At 40.7% G+C, this 23,465-nt stretch overlaps 1 protein-coding gene across 36 annotated transcripts in view; it reads right to left on the bottom strand.

Moving 5' to 3' along the window:
- Positions 1–23,465, bottom strand: part of LOC138763207 (contactin-4-like) — a 2,221,540-nt gene that overhangs the window by 433,306 nt on the left and 1,764,769 nt on the right. For all 36 annotated transcript variants that reach the window (XR_011357395.1, XR_011357394.1, XR_011357396.1 and 33 more), the window contains one exon: positions 12,686–12,836. Coding sequence is in view for 33 of the 36 variants with exons in the window: in XM_069936987.1 (XP_069793088.1) it covers positions 12,686–12,836 (151 nt within the window). In the remaining 3 variants the exon portion in view is untranslated. The remainder of the gene's footprint in view (positions 1–12,685; positions 12,837–23,465) is intronic.

The raw sequence follows: 23,465 nt of genomic DNA, 5'->3' as shown, positions 1-23,465 counted from the left end.
CATGGACCTCGACAGCCTGAGAGCTGGGTGTGGTTGGGTTGCACCAGCTGTCAAAGTTGTTCTGTCAAAGTTAGCTGCCGAGAGTGAAATAAACTCAATGCTTCTCAAAAATGCTGGCTTGCAGGAGAAGCTGAATTAAGAAGTAAGTTGCCAATATTATCAGAGCCACAGAAGTCCTGTCCCATTACATCAAAATGGTGGACATCAATAAGTCAAACACCTACATTTAGTTTGCCTCAAGTAACCATGTATTTATTGTGTAGCAACAACAAAGTTGAATGTGAGTTGGTTAAAAATCAAAAAGTGACAACCAAAAACACTCCACCCAAAATAGCTACTGCAGTAAAATTCCTATTATCTGGAATTCAAGCAACCAGCAGAATCAAACAAATGGCAAAAAAAAAAGTGGAATAGGTAAAAAATACGGATTTAAAATTGGTGTGTTGTTAGATCAAGATGCCACCAGAGACGGAGAAAAGTTCCACCACTGGCAACAGTGTTTTGAATAATACATGTGAAAGAACTATGTCGTGCAAGACGCCGAGAAGACAGATTCTTTATTAAAGACGAGGTTAAGAAGTTGTTAAAGGAAAACGTCATTGAGCCAGCACAAGTTTTTGGTACCCTCAAGTCGTGGTGGTCAGAAATGGCACGAAACCTAGAATGGTAGTGGATTACAGCCAAACTATAAACAAGTACACTCAATTATACGCTTACCCCCTGCCTCCCATTTCAGACATAGTTCCTCAAATTGCCCAATATGAGATATACTCTATTTAATAGAGTATTTAATCTCCTTAATAGACTAATACCTAGTGTCGCTGAAAATGTCCTCCCAGAATCACAGTGTGGCTTTCGCGCAAACAGAGGAACTACTGACATGGTCTTTACCCTCAGACAGCTCCAAGAAAAGTGCAGAGAACAAAACAAAGGACTCTACATCACCTTTGTTGATCTCACCAAAGCCTTTGACACAATGAGGAGGAAAGGGCTTTGGCAAATACTAGAGTGCCTCGGATGCCCCCTTAAGTTCCTCAACATGGTTATCCAACTGCACGAAAACTAACAAGGTCGGGTCAGATACAGCAATGAGCTCTCCGAACCCTTCTCCATTGACAACGGCATGAAGCAAGGCTGCGTCCTCGCACCAACCCTCTTTTCAATCTTCTTCAATATGATGCTGAACCAAGCCATGAAAGACCTCAACAGTGAAGACGGTGTTTACATCCGGTACCGCACGGATGGCAGTCTCTTCAATCTGAGGCGCCTGCAAGCTCACACCAAGACACAAGAGCAACTTGTCCGTGAACTACTCTTTGCAGACGATGCCACTTTATTTGCCCATTCAGGGCCAGCTCTTCAGTGCTTGACGTCCTGTTTTGCGGAAACTGCCAAAATGTTTGGCCTGGAAGTCAGCCTGAAGAAAACTGAGGTCCTCCATCAGCCAGCTCCCCACCATAACCACCAGCCCCCCCACATCTCCAGTGGGCACACAGAATTCAAAATGGTCAACCAGTTTACCTACCTCGGCTGCACCATTTCATCTGATGCAAGGTCGACAACGAGATAGACAACAGGCTCGCCAAGGCAAATAGCGCCTTTGGAAGACTGCACAAAAGAGTCTGGAAAAATAGCCAATTGAAAAACCTCACAAAGATTAGCGTATACAGAGCCGTTGTCATACCCACACTCCTGTTCAGCTCCGAATCATGGGTCCTCTACCGGCATTACCTACAGCTCCTAGAACGCTTCCATCAGCGCTGTCTCCGCTCTATCCTCAACATTCATTGGAATGACTTCATCACCAACATCGAAGTAGTCGAGCTGGCAGAGTCCGCAAGCATCAAATCCACACTGCTGAAGACCCAACTGCGCTGGGTGGGTCACGTCTCCAGAATGGAGGACCATCGCCTTCCCAAGATTGTGTTCTATGGCGAGCTCTCCACTGCCACCGAGACAGAGGTGCACCAAAGAAGAGGTACAAGGACTGCTTAAAGAAATCTCTTGGTGCCTGCCACATTGACCACCGCCAGTGGGCTGATATCGCCTCCAAGCGTGCATCTTGGCGCCTCAAAGTTCGGCTGGCAGCAACCTCCTTTGAAGAAGACCGCAGAGCCCACCTCACTGACAAAAGACAACGGAGGAAAAACCTGACACCCAACCCCAACCAACCAATTTTCCCTTGCAACCGCTGCAACCGTGTCTGCCTGTCCCACATCGGACTTGTCAGTCACCAACGAGCCTGCAGCAGACGTGGACTTACCCCTCCATAAATCTTCATCCGCGAAGCCATGCCAAAGAAAAAGATCTGAAATTTGTTGCCTTCATATTCAACACTACACTGAAGAGTAAGATTAATAATTATAAGATTATGCGATGGAGCATCAAACTTTCTACCTATGAATATGACATATTCTTATCGTCTAGAAAATTCAATGATCCTCCTGATCCTCTCTCTTGCGCAACTTGTGCAAGTGTGCAGCTAGACCAATTAAAATTTCTTCATGAAGAGCTACGTCACCCGGTGGTCACAAGATTTTATCACTATATGAAATCTCTCAATTTGCCCTATGCATTAGAGGATGTGAGAACCCTAACTGGACAATGCCCTGACTGTGCTGAATGCAAATAACATTATTACAAACCCTTACCTTCCTCATTGATCAAAGCTTCGTGACCCTTTGAACGCCTTAGTGTTTTCAAAGGCTTGGAGGGCCTCATCGTCACTGGTCGATCCCCTACTGGCCAGTGGGATAAGGTGCACCATCTGTTTTACCAGTAGGGTGGAGCCAATCTACAGTCATAACCAATAGCAAGCAGATAGCATAATACATTACATCACTACATTCACTACACATGGTAACAGGCCCTTTTGGCCCATGAGCCCATGCCACCCAAATACACCTAATTGACCTACACCCCTTGTAAGTTTTGACATGTGGGAGAAAATCAGAGCTCCCAGAGGAAACCCACTGGGAGAATTTACAATCTCTTTACAGACAGTGCTGGATTCGAACCCTGGTTGCTGGCACTGTACAGCGTTGTGCGAACTGCTATGCTAACAATGCTACCTGGCTGGGACAGGTAATATACTTTCAATGGTGAGTTCCGTCCTGGACCTCATCATGAACAATTTTTACAACCCTGAGTGAGATATGCATCTAATGTCATATGCTTGGATGAGGTGCACATGAAACTATGAAACCGATAAAGCTCTGCTTGCAGAAGAGTTGACCATGAGAAGATAGATCAATGCAAGATATAACAAAATCTCTCCTGATGAGTTGCAGTTATGCCCGAGTCAAATTTTTTCACACGGGCAGTGAAACTGCTGAATGTCTGTCAACTCTCCAAGACTCCATGCATATATTGTACTTGTCTGTATGTGTGTTATATCTGTTTGTGTGTTTGAACTGTTTTGCACTCTGGACCAAAGAATATTGTTTCATCAGTTGTACTGCTACAATAGAGCGACGTGATTGGCAAAGTGGTTAGCGCAACACCTTTACTGCGCCAGTGATCAGGACCAGTGTTCAAATCCCATGCTGTCTGTATGGAATTTGTATGTTCTCCCTGTGCCTGCATGAGTTTTCTTAGGGGACTCTGGTTTCCTCCCACCATTTGAAACATAGATGTAGATTAATTGGGCGGCATGGGCTCATGGGGTGAAATGGTCTATTACCGAGATGTACATCTAAATTTTAAAAATTAAAAAATAAATTAAAAATAAACTTGATCTTTAAAAGAAAAACACAATCTGCTAAGAATTGAAAACAAACTGATTCAATTTTACATGGTTTCAACTAAATCAAAATTTTGTGTGCCTGTCAGTATTGCATGAACCAGGTGAGTGACTCATCCCACTATGAAAATAAATGTATTTCATCCAGCACTGCATTTCTACGCTTGGCAACCAGAGGATTAAAGGCAAAGAAACAAAATTCGTTGAACAGATGTGAGAAAATGGAAATTTTACAGAACATTTTGAAATTAATGCACAGAAGCTACTTCTAAAGCTAATTTACTAAAATGTTAATCAAGCTACATTCTTTCTCCCAGTAGATCAGTTGACATTACACTGCATTTCTAATTTCACAGCTATTTCCTTTCTCATCTGTTCAATGTCAGAGCACCTTAATCACCTTGGATTGCATACTATTGCCTGGGGCCAAAACAAATGTACAATTCATCCTAATAAAGATTCATGCAAACAAATTACAATAAATATCAAAATGGACAACACAGGGACAGGCCCTTCAACTCACTGGGTCTATGCCAACCATGAGGCCAGATGAAACTAATCCCATGAGCCTGCACATGATCTATGATCTTCCATTTCCAGTATCTTATTATTCCTATTTAAATACAACTTGAACATTATCATATCTACTTCCACCACCCCACTCCATTTCAGCACTGGGTTCTAGGCTTAAAGGAGTCTTTGCAAAGTACTTACTCACACTTCTGCTTTAAACTACCCCCTCTCACCTGCAAGTTATGTACTCTTGTATTTGGTATTTCCACCCTGGGAAAAGTTTTTGTCTCATTCTATGCAACTCACAATTCTATAAACTTTAACAAGGTCTTCCCTTGGCCTCTGACACTCCAGGGGAAAAAAAAAATCCAAGTTTGTCCAATATCACAAGATAACATATTCTCTAAAGTACGAAACATCCTGGTGAACCTCCTCGGCACGCCCTCAGTAAATACACTTAAAACCAATTATGATCTATTCTAGAACATCCAAGTTTTACTCCAATCAAAAAATTATACAAGTTTCTAAAAATAGAAAATTCTAGAAATATTTGTGGATCAGATAAAGAAGCATTTGACAATTCAGTATGAATATTTGATGAAGGAAAGTTAAAACAATAATTTGATTTCTTATTTCCACTGTGGTCTGACCTACCCTGTGTTTCCAGCATCTTTTGTTTTTATTTAATATTCTTGACATTTGCAAATTTAGATTTTTAATTATATCATCACATAATAGTTTCTGTTATGTCTCTATGTTACTCAGGAGGCCTTTTAAATAACTTAGAGATGCAAGATTCAAATAACAGAAGAGATTTTACTTACTGATATCTCAGGAAACGGTTCACACACTCACATATACATACGCCCCACAGTGGTGCACTACAGTTACTACAGTGAGAAGAGTGTATTCTTACACAGTTACAAAATAGTTCACATTATTCTGACTACATAACATCCCTCCTTCTCAAGAAAAATTTAATGTTCTTTCTTTCGAGAGCAACTTAAGGAACTGAACTTGTACACTTAAGTAGTGAACTTGTACACTAATTTATTTACACAACTATTTTTAAAATAGTTCTTATTGATACCGCACTGGTGGCAGTATGTTCCTTCGCCATCTTGTGGCTATGGCTGCGACTGTTGGGCTCTGTGTTGCTGGTACAGGTGGAGGTGATGTAGCTTGTTGTTCTGCTGTGTTGATGTTTCAGTATTAGTGGTTGTGGTCTCTTCACTTGATATCTCACTTGATACTGCTGTTGCAGGCTTTGCTGGTATTAAAGCTTTCTGTTTCATCACATCTTCTTTGTCTGGATCTCTGTCCATTGAGATCATTTTCAACTTCCGACAGCTATCCAGACCAAGAATTGCTGGTCCACCTGCATCTACCATATAGAACATACAGAGGATGTTCTTTCCCTTATGGCAGCCATTGATCTTAGCTCTCCCTAGCTGCTTGATCATGGGTCCACCATAGGCCGATAATGTGACATTTGCAGTTTCCAATGCACCGACCTTTGGATACCCTTTTATTATGTTCTCTGGGAACATCTGGTGGTAGAGTCTGAGCGGAAGGACGTTGCTTTGAGATCCAGTATCCAGCTTCACCTTTAGGTTAAATATCATTGGCTTGTTCTGGATTGTCCCCTGTATTTGGATTCTTGTGTGCAACTCACTTCCTTCCTTCTTTCATTTCATCTGACATCTCGTGAAGGTGTATGGATTCTATGTTCAGTATCTGGGTTTTGGAGTCCTCATTGTTGTTTCCTTTTATGTGGTGGATCTTCTTCTTGTCTTTTTTTTCTTCACTGTTATTATGGTTTTCTTCATACCCGACTTGCACATCTTCACCAATGCTTTGCCTTACCATAGGACCTTCATTCAGAACCGTATGCGGGGCATTTGTTTCAATCATCGAAGGGTTGATGTCTGCTGCACTTCTGGCGGGTCTTAGGGGGTTTGTACTTTTCTGATTGTGTTCTTTATAGCATCAACCCTTCCTTCTCTTTGCTGTGAGATGGTCTACATTGATAGGGATTTAATTTGCGTCCTTGTGGCTTCAAAGGCTCTGGCTGTATCTATAGCTTTGGCCAGCTTCAAGCTATCCTTTCCTTTAAGAGACTTTTGCACCAGGATTGGCACTCCCCCACATTAGTTGATCAACTAATCTTTCCTCCATATACTTAAATCTGCATTTTGCAGCAACAACTTTTAGTCTAGTGAGGAAGTTATCAACAGTTTCATCAGTCTCTTGCATTAGGCCTTGAAATTCATAATGTTTAATTCTATGATTAGACCTGGGTTCAAGGTGAGAAGCAAACTTTGCAAATATCTGCTCTGGATCATTTTTCTCCACCTCTGGAAGCTCCCAGCTATTAAATAAGTCCAGACCTTGCTCCTCTGTCCAGAGAAGTATATAACTGAGATTCTCCTCTGCTGTTGCATTTTTAAAATAGTTTTTGAATGCTAAATTGCACTCCTGCTGAAACTTTTTAAACAATTCAACAATATCTTCAGCCTCCCAGTCCATCACTGGGTGAAATGCTGTTGCTACAGCCACTTATTTTTCAGTAAAGTTTTTCTCTTCTTCCCCTTCGTATTTCAGTGACTTACAATTAGTTGTATGGCTTTATTCTTGTTCTCTTATACTGCGGCCACCATGTTATGTATCTGTGTTGCTCAAGAGGCTTCTTAAATAATTTAGAGATTCAAGATTCAAGTAACAGAAGAGACTTTACTTACTGACGTCTTCCACCATCTCAGGAAGCTGTTCACACATTCACATATGCATACACCCCATAGTAGTGCACTTCGGTTACTACAGTGAGAAGGGTGTATTTTTACGCGGTTACAAAATAGTTCACAATTTCCTGACTATATGATAGTTTTAAACACAAATTCTTGAAAATAGATAAATACATTAAATACTTCCTTGAATATGCTTATGCTCTGACAAGTTCAGAAACTCCCCTTGGGATTTAACTTTCTCAATTACCTTTGATGCTTCAAAGTTGCACATGTTTGGGCATCTTACAAAAACATCTTGTTGTAGTTTGTGTGCACTTGGACACAATGACACAAATCTTCACTGGCCAGAATTCACTGGCCACTGCTTCCTTGCAGCTCCAGGTGCAAGCAGTCCTGTTTATAGCTTTAATCTTGAAGCTCAGCTCACAGTATTTCAATGAGATAAATTAAATTACAGCATTGGGTCTCATTCAAGATGGACAGACTGATATAACCACAGAAGTGCCTTGACTATTAGAAATAAACAGAAATTGCTCCAGTAGCACCTTGTCTAATCTGGCCTGGGCAGCTGATAAAGTTCACTAGCATTGGAAAACAGGATTTCCTGTGAGAATAACAAACAATGTACTTCCTGACAGACACTCAAAAAGAAATGTCCTTTTATTTTCAAAACAACATTCAATTTTTAATATTAAAAAATTTGAGCAACTGTGTAAAGGGGCCAACACAAAATATGAAATGATCAACACTCACTATGAAAATTAAAATAAAATTCTGGTTTTGGACATGCAGAGTTAAATGTAGAAATGCACAAATTACTACCTGGGATATTTCTTCATTAACTTACAGGATATGCTATTCCAGATGAATCACAGGAACTCTGATCTGTTGGTATTTTTTTTAAACACTATCATTGCAAGTAAAACCTTGGAAAATATTACAGCTCATTGCATGGTATGGTAATTTAAAAACATTGCAAGCCAAGAGTTTTGAACAACTGGCCATGAAATCACTTTATATATATATATATCTATACACATACATATACACATATATATATATATATATATATATAACTATTCTGCAACAGTAAGACTCCATATAAATAAATAAATAGATAGATAGACATTAATAAAAATATATTTCTTTATTTATATTTATCTGTCTATTTATTTATTTATTTATATGGAGTCTTACTGTTGCAGAATAGTTATTTCAAAATTTAATGAGCACTTGAGTAATGTTTACCCATGGGTTTGCCGCAATTGTTTTTTTTTTATTTTTCATTCAATAAAATGTTTGAAACATTATGAAAAATGTCGTTTCAATTTTATAAGCTGTTCAGCGAGTTTGCTACAATAGTTTGCTGGGTAGTACAGATTCTGTATAGAAGATAACATCCTTGCCAGATAATAATTCACTCTAAAAATTATAATTATATGCCTCTACAGATTCTACAGAATCTGTTGAAGTATTGATGCTATTTTTCTCCTGAGATTGGAAAATATAGGCCACTATATTCTACTTTGTCCTGGCAATGTTATAAATATTACAATTTTCCTTCATGTTAAAAATCTTCTTGATACTACAAAATTTCCCCCCAATTCCCTGAGCATTTTGTGTACTTCATTAATTCATGTACTATATATTTGGAAATTTCATTTTAAGAGTGATGACCAGTAAACTTGCAGAGAAGTATTTTCAGATATTTCACCACTTGAAATATCTTTGGAATTGCACAGGTAATCTTACAAATTGAATGCATTAGCATATAAAGATGGGAGCATCTGCTAATTAAAAAAGGTCTTAACCTTGCTTATAAAGCAGACAATATAATTCCTTGCTTAGCTCTTGGGCTACTTGTGACACACAGCCCAATTTCAATCTCATTATTTATATCACCTTAGATATTTCACAGCTAACATTTGTATCAACAATAACCTCATGTTGGGTTTAAAAGGAAAACTGACTAGGAATGATCATTCAGTATTTGTTTTTACAACTGGTATTATTTCCTTTACTGGAAAAGCATTTTTAAATTTGAACATGATATATTATTGATTAAACAATGCTATTGACAGATGTGTCTTTAATCCTATACTTGAGTAAGGGGAAATTATTAATTTATCTTTAATATGAATGATGTTGCTTCATCCAACATTGTTTTGTATAGATCTGTAAAACAATTGTTGCAACTTTGACTTTTGACGTTTAACATCTGGTTTAACAGGACATGTTAAAAAATGAACCATGTTATATTTTTTCACCACCTCATCTCTCTCAGGCAAGATGGAGATGTTAATGGAGATTAATAAAGATCCATCTAAACTTTATGGTCCCCATCACGTGGAGAAATTTTGAGTGTTGAAAATCAAACTTTAAGCAATTTGATGCAAATCTGTTTCACTTTAGATGCCAACTAAAGACAGAATTCGGAGGTAATGCAACATATGGCCAAGCAGTGTTTAAAATGATGCTCACAAATTCTGTTGCCTGAACAGCTCAACACTTGTTTTCTATTAAGCATTACTTTACAAAATAATGAGTATCATCTCATCTCCTATTTTCCATTCTTTTTCATATTTATTTTTAAAGTTAAGTTATGATTGTTTGATGGAATAACAATGATTTTAAATGCTCCTTACCATTATTTTGCTAATTTCTGAAATATGAGAGAAATAATACTAAATCATTTGCAGAAACAAAGATTGCTTAGTTTATTATGTGCAATTGATGGGTCCATTTATCTTGACTCATTCTATCTATTGCTTTTTACCAAAAACTGAATACTATTAAAAATAGTAAATGATAATGAGGCTGGCATCATTCAAAAACAAAATTGTAATTAATTAGACAGCATGCATTCCTGCCCCTTTTCTATTTAACTTCTGTCCATCTGAATTAATTACTCTTCAGAGCAGCACTTTTTTGTGTTCCTCATTCCTTAATCTTCATTTGCTCTTTAATTACTAGCTAAAGTATACTTAATTATCCATGTTCAGTCCAAATGCAATTTCACATTCACATTTTGCAGTTTTATGACAGCTCAAATCAATCAAAAGCTCACAATTTTATAATTGTTTTGTCCAGCTTCTTGGGAATTCCCACAAAAATGTGATGGAGCAAAAAGGGAAATAGATCAGAAAAACTACAAAGGGCAGAACCTGCAAAAACCATTTAAAATCCCATAAGGGGAAAAAACATAAAAAGTTTACTTATTCTGTAATCTTGCTTTTTATTATTTAACATATATGGTCGTTTAAAAGTTGTATTTGGTAGACTTCTTTTTAATGTTTGATTTTTGACTTTTAAGGGGTTTAAATTCACATTAGAAACCAAAATAATATATTAGTAGCAGAAGTCTATCATAAAAGGAGTAATAGCAGAGCACTTAGGCAGAAATAATAGTATAAGGGCTAGTCAGCATGGATTCCTTAAGGGTAAGTCATGCTTGACTAACCTTCTGGAATTTTTCGAGGATGTGACAAAGAGGGTGGACTTGGGAGAGCCTGTGGATGTGGTGTATTTGGACTTCCAGATGGCCTTTGATAAGGTACCGCACGGGAGACTAGTGAGCAAGATCAGGGAGCATGGTATTGGAGGTAAGGTGCTGACATGGATAGGAAATTGGTTAAGAAATAGGAAACAAAGGGTTGGGGTAAGCAGGTCTTTTTCAGGATGGCAGGATGTGATGAGTGGAGTGCCGCAGGGATCAGTATTGGGTCCTCAGTTGTTTGTAATTTATGTAAATGATTTGGATGAGGGGATTATTAATAACTTGAGCAAATTTGCAGATGACACGAAACTGGGTGGCGGTGTGGGGTGTGAGGAGGATGTCAGGAAAATGCAGAGGGACTTGGACAGGTTGGGGGAGTGGGCTGCTGAATGGAAGATGACGTTCAATGTAAGCAAATGTGAGGTTATCCATTTTGGGGGAAATAATAGGAAAGCTGAGTATTATTTAAATGGAGACAAGCTAGGGAGTGGGGAGGAGCAAATGGATCTGGGAGTACTTGATCACCGGTCACTGAAGACTAGCATGCAGGTTCAGAAAGCTGTGAAGAAGGCTAATAGCATGCTGGCTTTCATAAAGAAGGGATTGGAGTATAGGAACAGAGACACCCTTCTGCAGTTGTACAGGGCCCTGGTGAGACCGCTCCTGGAGTATTGCGTCCAGTTCTGGTCTCCAATTTTGAGGAAGTACATACTAGCTATAGAGGATGTGCAGCGGAGATTTACAAGGTTAGTTCCAGGGATGGCGGGGTTGACATATGCTGAAAGGCTAGAAAAACTGGACTTGTATCCGATGGAGTTTAGAAGGATGAGTGGGGACATGATTGAGGTATACAAAATTATCAGGGGGATAGACAGGGTGAAGTCGGATTACTTGTTCCCAATGATGGGGGAGACGAGGACGAGAGGGCATAGTTTAAGAATACAGGGTAGGCCCTTTAGGACGGAGATGAGAAAACATTTTTTTACCCAGAGAAGTGTGAATCTGTGGAATGCTCTGCCACAGAAGGTGGTAGAGGCAGATTCGCTGATTATGTTCAAAAGAGAGTTAGATAAGACTCTAGTGGGCAAAGGAGTTAAGGGTTATGGGGATAAGGCTGGAAAGGGGTACTGATGGTAGTGATCAGCCATGATCTGTGAAATGGTGGTGCTGGCTTGATGGGCCGAAGGGCCTACTCCAGCTCCTATTGTCTATTGTCAAATTGATCTCTAAACAAATAAGGAAATGAATATAGTTATACAGACTGTGGATTAAGATGCACATCCTACCACAGAGAAGGTCAGGACCGCAGTAAATATGTGGTGTCAGAGACATTGGGAGCCCTGATGAACGGTCAGCTGGGGTCGAGGTGAGAGTCCACTTTCGAGACGTTGGAAGCTCCGATGGGTGGGTGACCGGGGCCGCAGCAAGAATCAGCATTCGATGCATCAAAACTCTGGTGGGCATATGGCCAGGGCCAAGGCAAAATTTCGTGAGTGAGGCATCAGGAGTTGCAGCCTGTAAGTGGGCTTAGGCCAAGGTGAGGGTCTAGGGTCAACTTTTACATGAGATATATGGAAGATTCCAGATTTTTTGGCCAAGAATGTGGGGTTGACTTTTCCATGAGATCAACCTTTACACAAGTATACACCGTGTACTGACAATAACCACACCAGCAGCGCGAGTATAAGACAGCTTTAATAAACTAATTTGTACACTAAGAGGTCTTGTCTCTCTGCAAGACGAACCTGGAAGGCTTGACTGTAGCTCTGGACTGCTTTATATGCAAGGTCACCAGGATGACCCCTGGTGACCTAGTGGTGTAATTACATATCACCACACACCGTATGTCCCAAAAACTCAAAGAAGCACCCAGGACCATTATTTTCCTCCCTGCTAGCAGAAAGGGTGAGGTGAGTGTAAAGTATCATTTCATGATTTTATCAGCAAGCATTGGTACAAAACAAATTTGCACAAGGATGTGAAATAATGGGATAATCCTTACGTTAATTTCACTGTCACAGGCTCTTGCTGTAGATCTTGTTTGTTTGACAGTTAGGCAATGAGACTAAAAATAAGATAATAAGGGATCTGACCTTAATACAATGAGCATCATTTGTAATGCTTTGACTATTTCCACAATTCAATTGGCCTCTAATATCAAAGGACAAATCTAGTTGCAGAAATTACCTTTCATTTTCTTGCAGAATCACATTTCCCTTCATCCAAAAGAAGGTTGCTCTTGGGGAAGCTGTAGGTTTACATTCAATGATGACCTCACTACCCACACGAACAGCCATTAATTTCTTCAAGGGGCTCATTGAGAAATCAGGAGATGATGCTGGAAATCAAAGGAAAACAATCATGTGGCAAAAGCAGTATTCATATCATACATAGCCTCGGTGCTCAAAGGATAAATTTACAATGACTGTTTCTTCTGGACAAACACAAATACTTTACCTAAAAATTACAGATGAAGAAATCTCCAAGATACAAAGGGTAGCAAAAGGATTTTTTTAAATTTCTTAATCCACAAAGATTCAAGCAGAACTCAATTTGAATTCAAAGATATTCAAATTTAACTATGCCACAAAAATCGACTTAATTTCCATTCCCTATAAGATTCATGGCCCTGCATTACAGAGGTTTTGTATCTTGAAATGGGCAACAGTATTTTCAGTTTTAAAAAAGAACAAAGGAAAACAATATGAAATGTTTGAATAATTAACTGCTTGTGAAATTGATCCATCAAGCTCATACTCTTCCTGAGTATCCAAAGCTGAGTCTAACATCAGGATCACAATTGCATAGTTAACAGAATGCTTGCAAATATTCAATACCAGTTCTGAATGTGTGATGCAAGAATGAATGGGGCAGATCCAGCTATTTTACACCTTACAAAAGGGAGGCATGCAGTAAAAAGGCATTGGCAAGTCTCATGGTTCAGCAGTGTGAGTTGTCCGGTAACACGTCAAAAAATTGCACTCATGGCACATTTCTTTTTGTCACAAATTGATATGTGTAATGTTTAATAAAGGGAGAGACATGAATGCCATCATTTATCCAGCATTTTCCACTTTAAGCTGAGAGAAGAGAAACCATGTGCTCTCTTTGGGCCTTCTGGTATAGTATGATGAAAATAATGCCACATCCTACTCTTCTTTTTTTCCGTGATTTTAAATTTGGACATTGAAATGGACATAAAAGTTTTCAACACTGAGTAGCTAAATCTGGAGATTTAACCAAATCTGAAACAATACACTATATTTTTTATTCGACTAATTGAAGGTTGAATTTCACAATTACCTCATGGGCCAAACTCATGTTGCCCTTCCTCTATATCAGGCTTTTGCTGCCTTTTACAGATTTTTTATTTTACCTTTTTCACACGAGCACCTCCTAACTATTTAAATCTTGAAAAACCCATCCATATCATCTTCCATATTTCCTGTTACTTTCTGTATCTCACCAATACTATCTCCTTCAGCTGTACTTTCTTTTTTTGTTGCCCACTTTCCCCTTCATTTCGGCACATTTGTATGCAGAGACTCGCTGTTTAAACAATGTGAGACATCCAGACCAATGAAGAGGAAGCAAAATGTAAACACAAAAATTTGTGGGACTAAAACACCATCAGTATTTTTCTGAAAACACAACCATGGCTTTGTAAACACTTCATCTTCAAGCAAAAATTAAAGAATACAATCTTTAATCTTTAATCTGCAAAGGTTGAACCATAACCATTTACTCCACAGCTGAATAAACTTTTCACTTTGAAGTCATCGATTTTTTTTTGTCTCTCACCTACTTATATCGAGGTTTTAAGCCCCACAAGTTCTTTTCTAGCACAAAAGTGTTTTTTTTACATATATTAAATACTTAGGTGGTGCCGGTAGAGGACCCATGATTCGGAGCCGAACAGGAGTGTGGGTATGACAACGGCTCTGTATACGCTTATCTTTGTGAGGTTTTTCAGTTGGTTGTTTTTCCAGACTCTTTTGTGTAGTCTTCCAAAGGCGCTATTTGCCTTGACGAGTCTGTTGTCTATCTCATTGTCGATCCTTGCATCTGATGAAATGGTGCAGCCGAGATAGGTAAACTGGTTGACCGTTTTGAGTTTTGTGTGCCCGATGGAGATGTGGGGGGGCTGGTAGTCATGGTGGGGAGCTGGCTGATGGAGGACCTCAGTTTTCTTCAGGCTGACTTCCAGGCCAAACATTTTGGCAGTTTCCGCAAAGCAGGACGTCAAGCGCTGAAGAGCTGGCTCTGAATGGGCAACTAAAGCGGCATCATCTGCAAAGAGTAGTTCACGGACAAGTTTCTCTTGTGTCTTGGTGTGAGCTTGCAGGCGCCTCAGATTGAAGAGACTGCCATCCGTGCGGTACCGGATGTAAACAGCGTCTTCATTGTTGGGGTCTTTCATGGCTTGGTTCAGCATCATGCTGAAGAAGATTGAAACGTTGTCTCCGCTCCATCCTCAACATCCATTGGAGCGCTTACACCCCTAACGTCGAAGTACTCGAGATGGCAGAGGTCGACAGCATCGAGTCCACGCTGCTGAAGTTCCAGCTGCGCTGGATGGGTCACGTCTCCAGAATGGAGGACCATCGCCTTCCCAAGATCGTGTTATATGGCGAGCTCTCCACTGGCCACCGTGACAGAGGTGCACCAAAGAAAAGGTACAAGGACTGCCTAAAGAAATCTCTTGGTGCCTGCCACATTGACCACCGCCAGTGGGCTGATAACGCCTCAAACCGTGCATCTTGGCGCCTCACAGTTTGGCGGGCAGCAACCTCCTTTGAAGAAGACCGCAGAGCCCACCTCACTGACAAAAGGCAAAGGAGGAAAAACCCAACACCCAACCCCAACCAACCAATTTTCCCTTGCAACCGCTGCAATCGTGTCTGCCTGTCCCGCATCGGACTTGTCAGCCACAAACGAGCCTGCAGCTGACGTGGACTTTTTACCCCCTCCATAAATCTTCGTCCGCGAAGCCAAGCCAAAGAAAGAAGAAATACTTAAGACATTAACTTATTATTCTGAAACCTAGTCAATTCAGTGAATGTTGTATGTTGTACAATGTTGTTGAAATTGTTTATATGGATACCACGAGGTTGTCAATATTCTCTTTATTAAAATGGTTCAAGATTCAATATTCCTTCATTGTCAAGTAATTGTACTGATCATGAAATTGCCTTCTGTGTCATCTGACATCCCTCACAATACAAGAGAAAGTGACGCAAAAGAGAGTTCATTCAGAGTCACCGTATTACCGTGGATTTGCCTCCAGCTTCCTCCACAGCCTCTGCAGCTGCAAAGACTCCTGTTCAATCCATCAACAAACTGTGCACCAGATCCAAATCTCTGACACGATCAGGAAGATCATGGCCATTCATGAGACTTTCTTTTCCTCAGCACTCTCTTGAATCCTGGCTCTGATACCTGGTTCCAACGAGGCAATCTCTAGCAGCCGACAGCCTGTGAAGGTCCCCTGACTGCATTGTCCTTATCCTGTGTGGGTCCTTCAGCCGCTGAGCCCTTTCCAGCTCAATAGGGTCAACATCTCCTCTGCATCTCCTTCTCAATGGATGGCATTTTTCCCATTTCTGGTGCCCTGCACCACTGCTCCCTGGAGTCTCCAGCCCCTTGTGGCCACTGCCCAGCCCAGGCACTGACATCTTGGGGACAGACCTATAGTTGTAGGATTTTAGTTTAAAAACAACATTGGCTCTTTAACAGATCACTTAATGCCTGTCTGGAGCCACAGGCCTTAGGACTGGGTGGTTGAACCCTCAGAACAGCGCTGTGTTTGCGTGCTCCATTCTCCTGAGTCCTCACCAGCAGCAGTGCTGTCTTTACAGCAGCGCAGCCATTTTTTCTCTCTCTGGTGCTGCACTGTGCCTAGATAATAAATGTTGAGACTTAAAATGCTTTGAAATAAACAAATTAGTGTACAGTAAATCCCCCAGTATCCTGCACCTATGGGGATTGGTGTATGCTGAATAAGTGAATTTGCCAGTTGCTTGAGATCTCGTGTGTCATGGAATGGTGAACTGATTGCTGGGGTGCCAATTTTAACCTTTTCCCTATTTATTTTCCGTATTTTTTTTTGCCAGTTGCTTGAATTCTAGATGACAGGGATTTTACTGAACTGATTAAGTTATGATCCTGTGTGATTATTTCATCAAAAAATATACCAAAAAAATGTTCCACGAAACCTGTCTCTCTTAATTTTTTTTAAAGTGGTCAATAGATTGCAGAGTTTGGAGATATCAAATTCCATGTTTGTTACTCTTTTCACAATTGTTCTTTGACTCATTACTTAACACATGATTTTGGATGGCATGAGACGATCTTATCAATAACTTCTGGATAATTTATATAGCTGAACTGTAGTTGACAGATCAAGATACAGATGAGATACTAGCATCTTTAAAATTGACTTCCTTCATGATTGAGCTGATCCAGGTGTGAAAGTAGGGAATTATAAAAGGTAGCCAGTGATCAAATGTTGATATTGGCAATTTAGTCGAGCCAGGAGAACATTCCTATTTCTCTTGAACATATATAAAAAAAACCTGGCAAAATAATTTGCAACATTTCTATAGGCAGTCTCCTCAAGAATAGGTGGTGAGGCACGGTAAGGGACAAATTAGTGTCTAGATGTCTAGTGCCTGCTAATTCTTATCTGCAAGTTGTGAAACTGTCTTTTTGAGAAGCTACCTGAACATCAATTTATGGGACCTGTGTGAAATTTTTATTTGACAAGTTTTAATTATCCAAGAGGACGAAAAAAAATCTTGCATCAACTTTTCACTCCATGTTGTCTGTGCTGTAGGTATGAAATGCATGTGGTGTTGTTGAAAATCGGACTTTATAAAATTGAAGCTGTAAGTTGATCCTTTGTAAAGTGGATGCATTGATGAAAATGTAGTTTTCACTGCTGGACAGTGTGAAAAAGGAGGGAGGGGTTGAACAGGGGAGAGTGGGAATTGGTGAACCTGAAAGGAGTGAAGAATGACAGACAAAGGAAGTTGACTGGTGGATGCCAGATAAAAGGCAGAGCAGAGAAATATATAGACAAAGGCTGCAGTGCTGCATTCTGACAAGAAGGTGATAATAGTGGTATGATGAGAAATGCTGGGGAAGATAAGATCAAATGGACCCAAAGAGGGGATGGGGAGGGGCAGGAATTGTAGTTTGAAGAGGATAGAACCAGAGAGAGATGAACATGAAAATAGGTGACTGTTGAGTATGGGTCAGAAATGGGGCAGGGGATAATAGGGAAGTAGTTGGGGACAGGGGACTTGCTACCTCAAATTGGAAAATTCAATGTTTATACCAATGGGCTGAACACAACCTAGGCACAATATGAAGTGTTGTTCAAGTTCCTCAAAGCCTCTCTTTGGCGGTGGAAAATAGATGAGAATGGCAACCAAACAGGAGTTGTGGTGTCCACTGTGGACAGAGTGCAAATGTTCTGTGAAATAGCCATCAAGTCTTCACTTGGCTTCACCGATATATAGAATATATATATATATATATATATATATATATACATATATAGGTTGTATTGGAAACACCAATTTCAATAGATGAGGTTGAAGGAGGTCCACATGAACCTTTGCATCACCTGGAAGGGTAATTTGGGACCCTTGTCAGTGGTGAGGGAGGAGATGCAAAGCAAGATGGGGTTGCAGGGGAAAGTACCAGGGGTCATTGAGACATGGGTAGTGAAAGATGATCAGACAAGGGAGTCACAGAGAGAGCAATCTTGCAGAAGCTGGAAAGGAGTCCAAAGAGGTAAATATAACTGGTGCTGATATCTAGTTGTAGCTGGCAGAAATGAAGGGTGATGTGTTTGAATAAGTGGAAGTTGAGGAAGAGAGGAACCCTATCCCAGTTCTATTTGGAAGGAGAAGGAGTGAACAGAACATAGAGAAATGGAGGGAAAAAAAATCATAAAATGACTATCAATTATATTTTCTGAAAAAGGAAGGCATTGCTTTCTGCAATGGAAAGTGTGCTGACCGGCTTTATCATAGCCTGGTATGGGAGCACTAACACCTCTGAGCAGAAAGCCCTGGAAAAAGTAGTTACACAGCCCAGTTACAGGCAAAACTCTCCCCATCATTGAGACACGCTACATGGGATGCAGCCATTGGAGAATCACAGCAATCATCAAGGATCCACATCACCCAGGACATGTTCGGCTCTCAATGCTGTCATCAGGAAAGAGGTGTACATGACACAAGACTGAACTGTTAGGTTCAGCAACAGTTGCTACCCTCCACCATCAGATTCCAAAAACAACAGACTCAGTTGGAGTCTCATTTAAGGATTTGTTCTACATTATTTATTACAGAATACCTTTTTTTCTATGTGTGCAGTCAATTTGTTTACATTTCTCTCTTTATATGTATCTTTTTCTTGAGTAGAATTCACATTAATGATAAGTAGAAACTCTGCCTAACCTGCAGGAAAAAAAAATCTCTTGTTTCTATGTGATGTCGTGTATGTATGCTGAAAATGATCTTGAACTTGATATCTCTCCCCTTTCTCAATCTCTGTTTCTCATTTGGGAGATAGATATCTACAGGTACTCCCCAACTTGCAACCTATGCAACTTACGTCCATCTACACATTCAACCAATTTAAAAAAAAAGAAAAGATATAAAACTGATGCAATTACAATGAAAATCAGGCCTATCTATGGTGACCACCATGTTGGCAGGTGGTCAACCTTTTGCAAGAGCTCACCATGCTGAGATATTTCATTGCATTTGAACTTGTGCCCCTTTTTTCTGATTCTGTTGCTCAATATTCTATGGTCAGACAGATTTTAGAGGCCATTAGAATCCTCAGGGTCTGAAACAACAAGGAGAATAAGACGGATTCAAGGATGGAGAATGGAAGAAAATCAATTGTTTTACTCTTCATTATCACAGGTAGGGCAATTCCCCGACATGTTCATTCTGAGATATGACTGGTCATTGTCAGTAAATAATTGTACAATAAACTCAAATGACTCCCTTAGCTACCAAGATAATGTGTCTTCCCGCAGTCAAGATGCTATCTCTTTTCCACCAGTTTGCCTACCACCGCTGCATTTGCTCTCAAGATGAGGCCTTATTTTTCAGGACATCTAAAATATCCCCTGCACTCTCAATTCTGCTTAAGGGTTCTGGATTAAAACATCAACTTTTTCTCCAACTGATGCTACTCATTCTCCTAGTATCCTACAGTAGATTGTTTGTGGCACAGAGTAATTAGATTGGTATCCATCTTTCCAAAGACAATTTATACATTAAGAGGCAAAAACAAAAGTATCTCTGAAGGTTTCTGAAGTTCTAGGTCATTCTTGTCATATGGAAGTCCTATCACTGAAGTGCAATAGATTTGTGTTAATATTAGTCTTTAAAGTTAAAATCTTGAGTTATAAAATACATATATTTTTAGTAAATGTAGATTTTGGGTGGACAGGGCACATTTGCATTTTACAGACACCGCAGACCCTTATACACTCAGAAAGAGAGAAGCCATTGGCAAAGACAAAAAGTCTATTAAACCATTGTTCTGCTGGAAACTTGTTTGATTAAAAAGACTAAAATGATTTCTTAATTGAAACTCAAAAACAGAGTCTGGAATCTGATCCACTTTAACTTCTGGAAGAGATGCATTTAGCATATAGATGTGAATTCATTTTGGAAGTATCCTCAAAAGGCCATCTGCCATGATTCATGAAATGAAATGAAACAGAATCAGTGATGATGTCACATGTCATGTGATAAGACATTTGAGAGTGAAACATATTTCTGGAAGCAGAGACATTTGAGACCAGTAGAAATTATCCATCCTGTGGGTAATGCAGGATTGAAATACAGTAACCAGAAAAGGTGCTGTTATGGGTTACTCTTGGCCAAAAGAGAACACAGAATATGTGGCTTTTGAATGAGGGAGTTCATTTTTGACTGCCTCTTTAAGTTAAAGAAGGCAGTTCAACCATATCCATTTTCAAATGGCCACTTAATGTCGCCCTTTTCTGGAATTGTGAAATCATCATGGAAGAAAATAGCCACTTCACTGCCCCTTTGATAGAAGAGGACAGTTTCAGAATTGAAGACACAGTAATCAGAAAAGGTACTGTTGTGCGTTACTCCTGGAAAAAGGGGAACACAGATTAAGTGGCTTTTGAAATAAGGAAGACCACTTCTGACTGTCTCTTTAAAATAAACCAAACAGATTCATTGTGTGGAACACAGATTCCAAAATCTCCATGCAAGAGGGAGAAAATTGTTCGTATGACGAAACATTACTCTGAAAACAACTTTACAAAATAAATTTGTGAGTTGTAAAGAGGTCAGATGACTTGAGGTTTTCAAATGCTTCGTTATTACTTTTGAGCAACAATTTAAACAAATCTGATGCCACATACTTACTCCATAATTGCTTTGGAACAGTATTAAAGACGGAGTTCCAACACAAAAGTTTTCTGAGACGGAACTATAAAATCATCTTTTCAGAATCAAGCTTAAACTGTAATGGTTTAGGTTTTAACACACATATTTATATTTGCACATAGTAGGGTTAAGTTTAGAGTTAAGTAAGAGGTTTTATGTTATTAATAATAAAACAAATCATTATTTTGAAAATACCATTGTCTGTGGTATATTCCCCTCATTGCTGATTTAGTTTATATCGGAGGAGTGAATGTGGACTGAGAAGGTCTTTAGAAATATATTGCAGTCACAATCATGTCCATTATGAATGAAAGTATGATGCTTATAATTTTGAAGATTTAAAGAAGACATCTTAGTGTGCACACTACATGAAGTGTGGAGTAAGAACAACACAGTCGAGTCCGAAGACTGACATGATACTGCCAGCTTTACTTATATATACTCCCTGCCTCTGATGATAGGAGTGGCATCATCGCAGCGCCAGCCTCCGATTTCCAGTGTTTCTGACATTGCCCGCTGTTTTCCTCTGTGCAGGAAGTCACGTGGAATGATGGCCATCGGTCCCTGAGAGGCCCTCGTGATAGCCACGTTCTCCAGCCATTTTGTGAGCTGGGTCGCGAATTGGTTCTCTGGCCACTACATGACCACGCTGCCCCCCCCCCCCAGCAAGAGCTAGCAATTGGAGGGTCCACTGCCACTTTGGGTGGCCTACTTCTGCGTCATGGGGGCTGAGTCCCAATTGGCTGGCTCATTTATATTGGCTGGTTTCAGGTGGTTGTGGGTGAAGGTTTCTTTGCTGGCAATGTCTAATACACATGTCGACTTATTTTGCCTGACAACTCTGTACGGCTCCTCATGTGGCCATTGGAGGGGTGCCCGGTGCACTCCCTTTCGCACAAAAAAACATATTCACAGGTGTGCAAGTCCTTGAGGACCAAATATTTGGGCTGGCCGTGCGACAGGGGCTGTGGAGGGGCTAGGGTACCCAGTCTTTCCCTCATCTGTTTCAGTGCAACTGTGGTGGTTTCTAGATCCTTAGCAGCAGCCAAGAACTTACCCGGAATTAGCAAGGGTGCACCGTAGACCATTTCTGCTATGGAGGCATTAAAATCCTCGACATAGTCTGTATCCCCAAAAGATCCAAGGCAGTTTATCCACCCAGTTGGGCCCTTTGAGCCAGACCATCAGAGCTGCTTTTAAGTGTCTGTAGAACCGATCCACCAACCCGTTGGCCTGCGGGTGAGATGCCGTGGTATGGTGGAGCTGAGTTCCCAACAGTTTGGCTAGTGCTGCCCAGAGCCCTGAGATAAATTGTGCTCCCTGTCGGAGGTAATATGTTCCAGAATCTGGACACCCAGGTGCTGATTAGTGCTCTAGCATAGGTCTCTGTGATTATGTCGGCCATCAGGACCACCTCAGGCCACCTCGTGGAGCGGTCAACCATAATGAGGAGGTATTGCAACCCATGGGAAACTGGTAATGGCCTCACATTATTGATATGGATGAGGCTGAATCCATGCCACGCTGGTTCAAAAGTCTGGGGAGGTGCTTTAATGTGAGTTTGCACTTTGGACACCTGGCAGAGTGTGCAGGTCTCATCCCACTGACTGACCTGCTTGCAGAGCCCATGGCAAACGAACCTGCTGGTTACCTTCTTTACTGTAGTTTTGATGGCCAGATGCACCAATTTGTGCCTGCGTCGAAGAAGTGCTATCTCATGCTGCTGGCATGATGGGGCAGGGTTTGCCAGTGGAGATGTCGCAGAGGAGCATCTGGTTGCTGGAGGTTATGATGACATCCTCCAGTCACAGCCTGGAAAGCACCATCCTGTACACCGATCTCAGGGTCATCATGTTGTTCCCTTGCTAGGGCTGAATAATCTATGCCTTGGGATAGGGTGTGGATGAATTTAATGGCAGGATAGGAGAGTGCATCGTCCACCATGTTATTCTTGCCTACAATGTGTGGATGCCTGTGGTGAATTTGGCCACATAGGAAAGGTGCCCCTGCCACCTGGCCAACCACAGGTCAGACACATTGTGGAAAGTGGTTAATGGTTTGTGGTCTGTGAAGACCTTGAATTGTCTGCCTTCCAGGAAGTATCAGAAGTGCTTGACCACCAGAACAGTGCCAATAGGTCCCGGTCAAAGGCACTGTATTTAAGTTCACGTGGACGGAAGTGCCTTCTAAAGAAGGCCAGGGGTTGCCATTGTTCATCGATGAGCTGTTCGAGGACCACATCGAACTGCTGTGGTGGAGGTATCCACTATGAGGGCAGTTGGCATCTCCGGCCTGGGGTGAACTAGAAGAGTGGTGCTACCCAGTGCATCCTCACCCTTCTGGAACAGCTCCAAGGCCTCCTCATCCCAGGTAACATTTTCCTTGCCATAAGCACAAAAAGGGTCGGGGGGGGGGGGGGCATGATCTGAGCTGCTGCCAATATGACTCGATGGTAGAAATTAATCATACTGGCAAACTCCTGCAGCCCCTTCATGGTGTGTGGTTTCATG

The sequence above is a fragment of the Narcine bancroftii genome, chromosome 5 (genome assembly GCF_036971445.1).
Source record: "Narcine bancroftii isolate sNarBan1 chromosome 5, sNarBan1.hap1, whole genome shotgun sequence".
Lineage (NCBI taxonomy): Eukaryota > Metazoa > Chordata > Chondrichthyes > Torpediniformes > Narcinidae > Narcine > Narcine bancroftii.
This window is presented reverse-complemented; position numbering and strand designations above follow the sequence as displayed.